This window comes from Salvelinus namaycush, chromosome 11 (assembly GCF_016432855.1).
Source record: "Salvelinus namaycush isolate Seneca chromosome 11, SaNama_1.0, whole genome shotgun sequence".
Classification (NCBI taxonomy): Eukaryota; Metazoa; Chordata; class Actinopteri; order Salmoniformes; family Salmonidae; genus Salvelinus; species Salvelinus namaycush.
Genome location: NC_052317.1, coordinates 6,170,119 through 6,182,911, shown reverse-complemented (window position 1 = coordinate 6,182,911; position 12,793 = coordinate 6,170,119). Strand labels below are relative to the sequence as shown.

General features: G+C 42.1%; 1 protein-coding gene across 1 annotated transcript in view; it reads left to right on the top strand.

The window, feature by feature from the left end:
- Nucleotides 1–336: 336 nt before the first annotated feature.
- The window catches only part of LOC120055466 (abl interactor 1-like), a 41,135-nt gene continuing 28,678 nt past the window's right edge, over nucleotides 337–12,793 (top strand). The window contains exon 1 of the mRNA XM_039003327.1: nucleotides 337–558. Coding sequence (XP_038859255.1) covers nucleotides 442–558 — 117 coding nt within the window. The 5' untranslated portion in view covers nucleotides 337–441. The remainder of the gene's footprint in view (nucleotides 559–12,793) is intronic.

The window sequence follows — 12,793 nt, the reverse complement described above, 5'->3', positions numbered from 1 at the left end:
TGGCTGACTGGAACAACTCACTTTTGCTTACCTTAAAAAAAAACATATATTTTTGAATCACACGCACAAGGACAAAATGTTACAATGTAGAATATAGAATGCAACAAAAGCTGCGTGCCATCGATGGAACACTGGATAGGCTACTTTGTATCACTAGACCGGATTGTACATCACCCTTCATCACTTTTGGGTTTAGGTTCATGAGCGAATATCGCACTGAAATTCAATTGGTCAACAACTAATCGATGCAGTATTTGAACCAATCACATTTAACAACGAGCCCCAGAGCGCGTATAATTTTGGGGACAGTTATAAAATCGAGGCCAGAAATCTCACAATACCAGGCGGAGAGCCCCTATCTCACCACACGGAAAGCCACAACGCTTTGCCTCATTGAAAAGAAAGAAAGAAAGAAAGAAAGGAAATGCAGAGGGATGTAAGATGGCAGAGCTACAAATGTTGCTAGAGGAAGAAATTCCAGCCGGTAAACGAGCGCTCGTGGAAAGCTACCAAAATCTGTCGAGGGTTGCAGAATACTGTGAAAACAATTATGTACAGGTAAGGAAACTACATCGCTGATAAAATGTTGAATTATATGCGGAATTCGTCGGATTAGTAATGTTATAGAACTGTGAAACCGGGGACAGGAAATGTGGCTCTGAGACCAATGACCGCTAAACATGGATATTTAACTCTTATTTAAACAGGCTTTGGCAATGCAAAAAAAAAAAAGCCTACCTCATCATTATATGCTGAAACTGTGGTTACAGCCGCGGACTCTATTCTCCTATAACAGCCGTGTTCGGATGGTTGCCTACTCTTATGACCATTCTAAACCAGCTATTTGATAAGCATTTACAAAGCTGCTGAAGACTATTCAAAGGGTGTGTCGTTCTCTTTGATAGGTAGGCTAGAACTGTAGCCTAGGCGATGCTATTACAATTGTAACCAGGGCAAACATTTTTTTTTATCGCTTTCCAAACCTAGGATATCGAATAGGTCAAATGGTTTGAATCGTTTCTTCATTATAGGCTCCTTATAGGCTTACTGTCTATTGGCATCGTTGGTCACCGAATGGTGTTACTAGGGCAATAATGGTCGCTCTACTGCAGTTTCCATCAATGTACTATATGCCTTTGAGAGCAGCACGGTAGATCCAGCAAAGCAGTTCCCATCATTCTGTATCATGCATGTAATAAATGCGTGACTGGTCTTTCTGTTTTTTTTTTTTTACCGACAGTGTGCCTAGCTTAACATTAGTTAGAAATTGGTAGGTATAGCGGTATAGCAGTGTATTGCCCCTGGATAGGTTTCTGTGAAAGCGACGTGTGTGTGGATAAACTACCATTTATCAAATGTATTGCCCGACTTGGTTGAGGCTGCCTGAATTGTTATTACCCGAAAGAGGGGACTGGATTGTCGTAGGCTACCTGTCATTCCAGATTGATATATAAAGCGTAGTCCTGTGCATTTGTTTCATCCTCCGTCTTTCACATAATTCGAATAGTTGAATTGCGCCCCAGTAGTGGTCTAATGAAACGGTGGGAGCTGTTGTCACTGTACAAATATGATAAAAATATGAAATATTTGATGTATTTCCTATTCGACAAAACTGTATGAATAAGGCTTGACATGACTTGTAAATATAGTATAATCAAATTATAAAACGACTAACTATACGATTTCATCTTCCTTATAAATGTAAAATACCAATTTGTATGTTTAGTGTTAGAGAAAATGTGCATGTTTTCTAAAGGTCTCTATTGATCAAAACGTCTGTCCCATCGACGTGAACGTCTCACAGCTCTAGCTTGGCTTTCTGAATTCGTTAGGAAATCGCCTTTCATATCATATTAACCGTGTCTGTCTAGGACACAGGAAGTGTTTTTTGTTTAAAATCTATGAATTATTTTAGATTAGTGGCTATAAATCGACCTCTGTATGGGGTACCGTGATGAAACCACGCTCTCCTGCTGCACTATGATGTAAAGATTACAGGCATGTGTGATGTCAGTGGCTGTGATGTAGGGTTCAGCCAGGAGTGGATCGACAGTCGGAAAAGCAAATTAAATCCTGGAAGGGACATACCAGCTTCAAGTGGTTTCAGATTTCACATCCTACATTACACTGGCTCAGGAAATGTATTGTTTCCGCCTGACCTAGGGGTATAGCTCAAGGCAAGCTATTTTTATCGACTGTGTCCAAAGATCGATTTATAAGCGAAAATGTCAGTCGGAACAGGTACCAGAACCATGCAGGTCTTTACATCTAAGAGGATTTACTACTAGCCAGGCAACGGCTCCACATCTCTATCCCTCCAATCATCTCTAACTCCTCTTCCTCCCTGCCTTTTGCTGCTGAGCCCTGATTCTCCACATCACTTCCTTCTCTTCCATTGACTTACATTAACAGAGGGAGAGGAGAGGAGCAACAAATAGGATACAATTGTGGTCAGGAACATAATCTTTCTCTCTCCCTCTCGCACTGTCTCTCTTTCTTCCTCTCTCTTTTTCTCAACCATACACATATACTCTTCCTAATAAAGGGTTTCCATAATAAATTGTGTGATAGAGTTACACACACTCTCTCTCTCCTCCAATCAACTTTCTTGCCTAACAGACTAACTACAGAGTTAGCCAATGCTAGCTGATTAGTTACGAGGCAGGGACAGTTTTCAAATGAAATGCATCGGTAGAAACAGGACAAAACACGCAACTTGCTAGCTGGCTATGTAAACAAATATCGAACTCATCATATGAGCTCCAATGCACAGGCATCTACTACCCTAACAGGACAGCTAAGCTGTCTAATAATAGGAATACTAGGCAATGTACACTGCTTTCGGAAAGTATTCAGACCCCTTGACATTTTACACATTTTGTTACGTTACAGCCTTATTCTAAAATTGATCAAATTGTTTCCCCCCCTCATTAATATACACACAATATCCCATACTTAACTAGTTGTCTGTATGGCTAGCTATTTAACTGGTTGTCTGTATGGCTAGCTATTTAACTGGTTGTCTGTATGGCTAGCTGGTGAAAGTGACAGTTGAGGTTGATGCTTCAGCGCAGCCCAAATTTACCGCTACACACAACTTTTCTTCCCTGACAGACTAACTAGTTAGCTAGCTAGTTATAGCAAGCCATTTCCATATGAATTACATTGGTACAAACAAGACAAAACAACCAACTAGTTATCTGACTATATACAGCTAAACACTGCAACTATTTCCAAGAGACAGAGAGCAATTATTCGAGCTCCACCGCTGATGTGCTTGCCTGTACCAACCAAGTTATCATGACATGACAGGATTTACTAATCTGAGAGCTATTCCCCAACTTTCACAGCATCAAACATAGACAACACCAAACATATATCTGCTGTTTACTTATGTCACTCACCTCGACATCATCACTTTTCAAAGTGCAAAGACGTGTCCGAATCCATATCACCGACCGATATAGATACAGCCTCTTTCACAGTGAAAAGTTGTGTCCGCTTCGGCGGCGTCATTTTGAGTAATGAAGTCAAAAAAACGTTGAAATGTCAAATGACAGCATACCCAACAGCCACGAGAGTACGACAACAAGTTGTTAGCAAGTTCATTTTGCGATATTGACACAGATATTATTTTTAGAAAAACATGGCCGTTCGCGGCCGCTATAGTAATTTAAAGAAAGGCCGTAGACGGCCACTATGGGTCCTAAAGAGTTTTAATTAAAGTATAATTTTGTTAAAAGTTCTAATGTTACTGTCCCCACCACAACAAAAAAATACTTAACGGTATATTTCACTGCTATTCTATTTCACTATATATGTCCGTTAATATGTTATTAACATATCATATGTGTCATAAAAATTTTGAATTTTCTCACTACACGTAAATATGAGTGCCCCAGTAGAAATGGGTCTGCTACATTTCCTGGTTGTAAGCAAAGCACATTATCCAAAATTCATAGCGATTTCAGGACATAGTACTGCCCGGTGGAGGTGTATCCAGTTATGGGAGAAATATCAAAGTGTTTGTAGCCAGCACTTTCAGACAGAGGATTTTGAAAAGGAACTGAATTCTCAACTGATGGGGTTGCCATGTCGTCGAACATTGAAAGGTGATGCTGTTCCATCGATTTTCCCTTTCACTTCAAAGAGGAAGGCATCCGATCAGCCAACATCAGAGCAGCAGAAAAGAAGTCAAGCTGAGGTAACGTAGCTAACGTTACCTAGCTAACTAGCTAGAAAACTACATTTATTTTCAGTGCCTTCAGAAAGTATTCACACCCCTTGGTTTTGTTGTGTTACAGCCTAAATTTAAAATGGAATAAATGTAGATATGTTTTCACTGGCCTACACACAGTACTCTAAAATGTCAAAGTGGATTTATGTTTTTTTTTTATATCATTTTTACAAAATAATAAGAAATTAAAAGCTGAAATCTCGTAAGTTAATAAGTATTCAACCGCTTTGTTATGGCAAGCAAGTTCAGGAGTACAAACAAATCACATAAGTTGCATGGACTCTGTGTGCAATAATAGGGTTTAACATGATTTTTGAATGACTACCTGTAAGGTCTCTCATGCTGATTAGTGAAATTCCAACACAGATTCAACCACAAAGACCACAGAGGTTTTCCAATGCCTCTCAAAGTAGGGCAACTATTGGTAGATGGATACAAATAAAAAAGAAGACATTGAATAGGAAGGAAACTGCTCAAAGATTTCACCATGAGGCCAATGGTGTCACGTCTGCTCCCGCTCCACCTCCCTGGTGCTCGAGGACGCCAGGCTGCCCATCATTACGCACACCTGTCACCATCATTACGTGCATCAGCGCAATATTGGACTCCCCTGGACTCCTTCACTTTGTTGATTACTCCTTCTATATCCGTCTGTTCCTCAGTTTGTTCCCCGTGTCGGCATATTGTCGTTATGTTTCCCCTGTTCAGACGCTGTCCTTGTTTGTTTCTTGTCAGTTATTTATTAAATGTTCACTCCCTGTACTTGCTTCTCGTCTCCCAGCATCTGTCCTAACAGAATGCTGTCACCACAATTTGAAGCATCATGGAGTTTTTTGTTTTGTTGATGACTTCGGGTGCCACTGCCGAAGGAATCAGGGGTGCCTCAGCTGGCTCGTCGGGCTTCCACGCCTTAGCTGGTTCGAAAGGTTTCCTTGTCTCGGTTGGCTCAGCAGGCTCCCACCCCACGTCATGCCTCAGCCAACACATCAGGCTTCGGCTCGTTGGGCTCCCATGCCTCAACCGCCTCGTCCGACTCCCATGTCTCGGCCGGCCCATCAGACTCGCCCGGGTGGGACGCCGGTTGGCGCCCCTGGGGGGGGGGGGTACTGTCACTCTGCTCTCACCCGCGCCAGGCTGCCCATCATTACGCACACTTGTCACCATATCAGTGCAATATTGACTCATTGACTCTCCTTGCCTTTGTTGATTGCCCCTTCTATATCTGTCTGTTCCTCAGTTTGTTCCCCGTGTCGGCATATTGTCGTTATGTTTCCCCTGTTCAGAAGCTGTCCTTGTTTGTTTCTTGTCAGTTATTTATTAAATGTTCACTCCCTGTACTTGCTTCTCGTCTCCCAGCATCTGTCCTTACAAATGGTGAGTTTAAAACGGTTACAGAGTTTAATGGCTGTGATAGGAGAAAACTGAGGTTGGATCAACAACATTGTAGTTACTCCACAGTACTAACCTAAATGACAGAGTGAAAAGAAGGAATCCTGTACAGAATACAAACATTCTAAAACATCCATCCTGTTTGCAACAAGGCACAAAAGTAATACTGCAAGAAATGTGGCAAAGCAATTAACTTTTTGTCCTGAATACAAAGTGTTATGTTTGGAGCAAATCCAATACAACACATTACTGAGTACCACATTTCAAGCATAGTGGTGGCTGCATCATGTTATGGGTAAAGAATAATATACATATTTTGCACAATCCAGGTGTGGAAAACTGTTCAAGAATTTACCCAGAAAGACTCACAGCTGTAATTGCTGCCAAAGGTGATTCTAACATGTATTTACTCAGGGGGTGTGAATACTTATGTAATCAAAATATACAACCTTTTTTTTTTGATTATATATTTTTTACACAGTAGAATTTTTCTTCCACTTTGACATCGCAGAGTATTTTGTGTAGATTGTTGACAAAAAAATTACAATTAAATCCATTTTAATTCCAATTTGTAACACAACAATATGAATACTTTCTGAAGGCACTGTATCTAAACCACAATCTAGCTCGCTAGCTTTCATAATACGCTGGCTAGACACCGTTAGTTGGCTATCTAACTACCGCAGAGGCTAATGTGACTTTGTTCTATTTAGAGTCCGATCCCATCAACATCTGCATAGGCATCAAGCTCAGCACCAGGAAATAATGTAAGTCACCTTGAAAAATCTTACTCAAATCTACTAAATATTTCAATGACTCTATGCATTAGCAAATATATTGGAGCTAGGGATTAGCATGGTCTGTATCTTGTTGTCATAGTTGGTGTGTTTACAAGTAGGTTACAACTTCTACTGTAGTTTTCTCTGTATTATGGAGGCTTAGTTGATTACTCATGCAAGGCTTGAAGTCTAAATTGGAGGAAATTAGGCATTAGTAAGGAGGGGATGGTGTGGGTGACTGACTGGGTTGGGTACTGTATGTGAAGGTTAGTATGCATGATCTATTGACATGAGGGGGGTGGCTGAGTGGATATAGTACCTTGTTTGAGCATGTGTTGATGGGGGGGGGGGGAGTAGTACAATGTTGGCTTATCACTCACTACTGTGTGTCCTACAGACTAATCCTGTTAATAACGAGGACTTTGACACTAGCTTTAGTAGTACAGCGCCTGTAGACCCATTGGATGAAAGCTTTCAGCCTGGAATAAGCTTAAGCTCAACATCATCTGACTTAGAAACAATCGAGCACAGCCAAAGGTATTTATGAAAGTACACTACCCTCTTGAGAAAACAAAATACACTAAACTGTCTACAAGACAAGTGCTCCTCAAACTTTTCACACCCTTGTAGTCAATTCTCTGGCATGGGGGAGAGGGGCTGTTAGTATACTTTTCTAGCCTATTTACTCGCTTGTTGGAAGTGCTTGTCTACTTAACAGCACAACTAGAGGTTGAAGCAGTGGGTGGTGAAGAAAGTGTATGAGAGGCTTGTCCACCTGGCTGTGGAGTGCAGAAAGGGCCAGAAAGTTGTCTACAAGGATTCACAGCTCCCCAAACCCAAAATCCCTGCCAACATCGCCACCTCGCCAAAGCCTGCTAAACCAGCTGCCATTAACCAACACAAGAAGAGGTTCACCAGCTGAAGAACATTCTGAAACCTGCCTGGAACATTCAACCAACACAACATCCATATTCAGTTTGACTGATATAGTAGTATAATATAAAATGCCTATTATGCTCAGCTGCACTGTGGTATAGATGTTGCTAGCCGTTGTACATATAGTGTTTTTATATGATCTTTTTTTTTACAAGTGACTAAATGATTCCAGCTGCATCAGAAAGCAATAAAGTGTTGACCTCAACTCCTGACTCAATTCATTGTGATATTCGTGAAATGTATTTGGATAAACTTGCTTCAGTCTTACTGCTAAAACAAATTACGTAGGGAGTTGGTATATCATTTAAGCTGAAATTTGTTGGCAAGTGAACATGCTTCAATATAACAGTAGATTAGTCTGTCAAAATAGCAAATAAGGAGAAATCAGGAGCAGCCATTGAAGCTAATTATTTAGCAATCTTGGATAGACAGCCCTTACGAAATAAGATTGCAGTCAGAGTGCAGTATAACTGCAGTACACAACAGTATAATTGCAGTTAGAGTGCAGTATAACTGCAGTATGCTGCAATTACTGCATCCAAAATAACACCGTTTTTTTTACTGCAGTAATTTAACACGGTAACTGCAGTTAGAGTGCAGAATAATCCAAAATACCACAATCGACTGCAGTTACTGCAGTTTCAAAGCTGCAATCTTTTTTTGAAAGGGAGTGCATAGTAACATAGCTTCTGTGAACCTGTAAACTAGTACCACCCCGTTTTGAAAAGCATGCCTTTGAGGGTGGGAACAAGGAAGTAGGTCTCCCGTTAGGCTGTAGTCTTCACAAAGCCAGGGATAATGAGTCAACCTAGATATCCTGCAATGTCCTGGCAGATGGGAACATTGTTGAGACAAGTCCAATGGTTCTATTGAACAAGGACAACCATATCTATTCGCTGCTAGTGTGATCGTGCAATCTGCAAAACACAAAGCCCACAATAATTGTTACAAAACATGATTCCATTCATTTTTAGATCAGACAGCAGGCTCAATCAACCAATGACATCATTTGTCATTCCTACCATCTGGTGCCTTTTTTGGTCCTCAGGAAATATCACCTCATATTTAGTGAAAATTTGGATTGCAAAAGACTTTATATATAAAGTTGACCATAAACACACAAATCAAATCAAATTTTATTGGTCGCATACACATATTTAGCAGATGTTATTGCAGGTGGAGCAAAATGCTTGCGTTCCTTGCCCCAACAGTGCAGTAATATCTAACAATTCAGAACAATACACACAGATCTAAAAGTAAAATAATTATATAAATATTAGGACGTATTTTGAGATACGTCCTAATATTTATATAATTATTTTACTTTTAGATCTGTGTGTATTGTTCTGAATTGTATTTTATGCTTTTTGTTTTTAGTGGTTGCAGATGTTTTTGCCATGTCACCGGGTGCTATTCATCAACTTCTATGAGAAATATAAGCCATTAAATAACAAAATATAAAACATCTTTCTTCATTATTTTATAATCCTACTTAAAATCTTTAATCAAAAATCTTTTTTTTAATGATGATTGTATTTATTGTTATTGTATTTAATATTTTCTGTGTCCTTGATTTCACTTTCTACCCTGTTTGTTTGTAGTACCCTTTTTAAACACAGCCCCTTCCCTCAATGACATCACATTCAGGAAGTGTCAATTTTTTGGGTGGGAAAACAACAGCGCAAAGCGACATAAATATAAACACTCAGTTTTACCCAGATGTATCTCTCCAGAGATCACCAAAGAAAATTCCTGATTGGATATTTTTTTCTCCTCAGTTTTCTCAGACATTGATATTAAAAAAAATTAAAAAATACAACAATTATTAGAAGGCTTTGTTGGTTCCCCACTGATATACAGTCAATTCCAAAATGACTGGCACCATTGACAAAGATGATTTTTTTAAAAACGGTATAAAGTTAATACAAATACAGAGCGACAGGAAACTGCCAAAATAATGGAAACACCAACATAAAGTAGGGCGTTGGTCCACCACGAGCCAGAACAGTGGCTGAAACTATATTGGAGGGATGCAACTTCATTCTTCCACAATAAATTATATCATTTGGTGTCTTGTTGATGGTGGTGGAAAAGGCTGTCTCAAGCACCACTCCAGAATATCCCATTATTGTTCAATTGGGTTGAGACCTGGTGACTGACATGTTGACCACACACATTCATGTTATTCAATCATTGCATCCACACTGCCTGCGTGCTTCAATGAGCGTAAAACTTGGTTCTATTTGTGATGCTTGACACGCTGCAAGTCCCGCCTCTCCCATCTCCTCATTGGTTTTTAGGAGCATATACCCACGTGGGTGATTGATGAACTGAGGTTCACACTCCAGTCCAGTTGGTGGTGGTAATGCGCCTTAAAGTTGGTTTCCAACCGCCATATAACGTCCAAAGAAGAAGAAGCCTGAGGAGAGATTACTAGAATCAAACTCTGTTTAACTTTTATCTGTGTATTAATTGTCGGAGTAGAGGACCTTGTTCATTTCGGGTAAAATAACACCCCAATGTTTATATCCCAGGACAAATTAGCTAGCAACAGCAAGCTACTGTAGCTAGCTAAATTGCCATGAATGTTTAATGCTTTTCGACCTGTCCCCAAATTAATTCAGTTGGTTCAGTTTGTTATGATATTTCAACCGACGTGTCCTGATCACATCTGGTGGGGATGGACAAAATCAACATGCGAGCGATGGTGCACGTGGACGCACCCAGACGCATGTGCATGCGCCCGGTGTAGTCAGCATGTGAGACGGCCATGGCACATCGTTTTCATGCTTATCAAACTATTCAGTGATTACTCGTACCCTGTGGGGTCGTAGCCATGGTAGGCAAAATAATGGCCTGCCCAGCTAATACTTGACCTAAGCATGATGGGATGTTAATTGCTTAATTAAGTCAGGAACCACACCTGCCGTGTGGAGCACCTGCTTTCAATATACTTTGTATCCCTAATTTACTCAAGTGTTTCCATTATATTGGCAGTTACCTGTATATTGTATGCTCTAACGTTATTTTATACTAATACAATTGCTCACAATTGCAATTGCTCAGAGAAAGATTCTTGTTTAACAAGAAAAAGTCAATCTCAAAAAGATAGGGGGCAACATTTGTTTATCAATGGGTTTCAAGTCCAGAGACTGAGATGGACATTGCAAAATGTTGATTTTGTGGTCAATTAACCATTTCTTTGTGGATTTTTGATGTGTGCTTGGGGTTATTGAAGATCCACTTGAATCCAAGTTTCAGCCTCCTGGCAGAGGCAGCCAGGTTTTGATCTAAAATGTCCTGGTACTGGGTAAAGTTCATGATGCCGTTGACCTTAACAAGGGCCCCAGGACCAGTGGAAGTGTATCATATTAATGAACAAACAAACAACAAAAAAGTGTGGGCCAGATTATGCACTCAGGAGTGCCATTTTTGTTGAGGCTATGACACCGACGCTAACGGAATAGCAATTTGGAGATCTAATGGTCACCCATTGTGGGCACCAGTTATGCCATATTGTAGAATCCAGATAAATCCAACTGTGCCGTTGGATAGCTCGTCATCAGTGACATCATTGAGGAGCACTACAGGTCATGTTGCCTGCTATAACACTTTTATAACCATATCATAAAAGAACACAGTGTCCATTGATAAATGCCATAATCCGTAATGACAGGCAAACTAGCATAATAGCTTTCCCTATAGACTTCCAGTTGTTGCGCTAATGCTAGTTGGCAACTTCCTTCAAACTGCACGCAGAGACAAAGAAAATCCTTGGCAAAATCACAAACTATCCCATTAAGGAAGGAAACACACAAGCAACAGTATTTGTCACAGCTGAGCCCCCACTTTAAATCCCCCTTTCTCATGATATCCTACTGACTGGATGTTTCTCTCATGAGTCGTGAGTGTTTGGACTTGATGTTTTAAGGCCCTACAAGTCTTTTTCAAGTAGTAGCAGCAGGCCTGTCTGACAAGTATCGTTAGATGATGGGGTACTAGTTCAAACGTACCAGGTCTGTATAATGTGGGTCTCCCATCATAAGGTAGGCTACCAAATACCAAGAAAAAAGACTGGTTAGTCTTGGTAAAGGAGTTAAAAATGAAGAGATATTGTCACGATCGTCATAATAAGCGGACCAAGGCGCAGCGGGATATGAAGACATCTTCTTTTATTAAAGATGACGAAACACGAAACGAACACTTTTACAAAAAAAACAACACAACAAACGACCGTGAAGCTACAAACGTAAGTGCATACACAAGCTACAAACGTTCAACATAGACAATTACCCACAAACACCTAAAGCCTATGGCTGCCTTAAATATGGCTCCCAATCAGAGACAACAATAAACAGCTGTCTCTGATTGAGAACCAAATCAGGCAACCATAGACTTTCCTAAACACTGAACACAACCCCATACATACTAAAAAACCCTTAAACAATACACACACCCTAAACTAGACAAAACACACAAACATCCCCCATGTCACACCCTGACCTAACTAAACTAAATAAAGAAAATCAATATAACAGAGGCCAGGGTGTGACAGTACCCCCCCCCCCAAAGGTGCGGACTCCGGCCGCAAAACCTGACACAGAAGGGGAGGGTCCGGGTGGGCCTTCCTATGGTGGCGGCTCGGGTGCGGGACGTGGACCCCCCTCCACCATAGTCACTAACCGCTTTGGTGGCGCCTTTGGAACGGCGAGTCCCGGACTGAATACCATCCCAGAGGGCGCCACTGGACGGAGGGGCAGCTCCGGACTGAGGGGCAGCTCCGGACTGAGGGGCAGCTCCGGACTGAGGGGCAGCTCCGGACTGACTGACGGCTCTGGCGGATCCTGACTGACTGACGGCTCTGGCGGATCCTGGCTGACTGACGGCTCTGGCGGATCCTGGCTGACTGACGGCTCTGGCGGATCCTGGCTGACTGACGGCTCTGGCGGATCCTGGCTGACTGACGGCTCTGGCGGATCCTGGCTGACTGACGGCTCTGGCGGATCCTGGCTGACTGACGGCTCTGGCGGATCCTGGCTGACTGGCTGGTCATGGCTGGCTGACGGCTCTGGCTGGTCATGGCTGGCTGACGGCTCTGGCTGGTCATGGCTGGCTGACGGCTCTGGCTGGTCATGGCTGGCTGACGGCTCTGATGGCGCTGGGCAGACGGACGGTTCAGGCGCCGCTGGGCAGACGGGCAGTTCAGGCGCCGCTGGGCAGACGGGCAGTTCAGGCGCCGCTGGGCAGACGGCAGACTCTGGCCGGCTGAGACGCACTGTAGGCCTGGTGCGTGGTGCCGGAACTGGAGGTACCAGGCTAAGGACACGCACCTTCAGGCTAGTGCGGGGAGCAGGAACAGGGCACACTGAGTTCTCGAGGCGCACTATAGGACTGGTGCGTGGTACCGGGACTGGTGGTACCGGGCTGAGGGCACGCACCTCAGGGCGAGTGC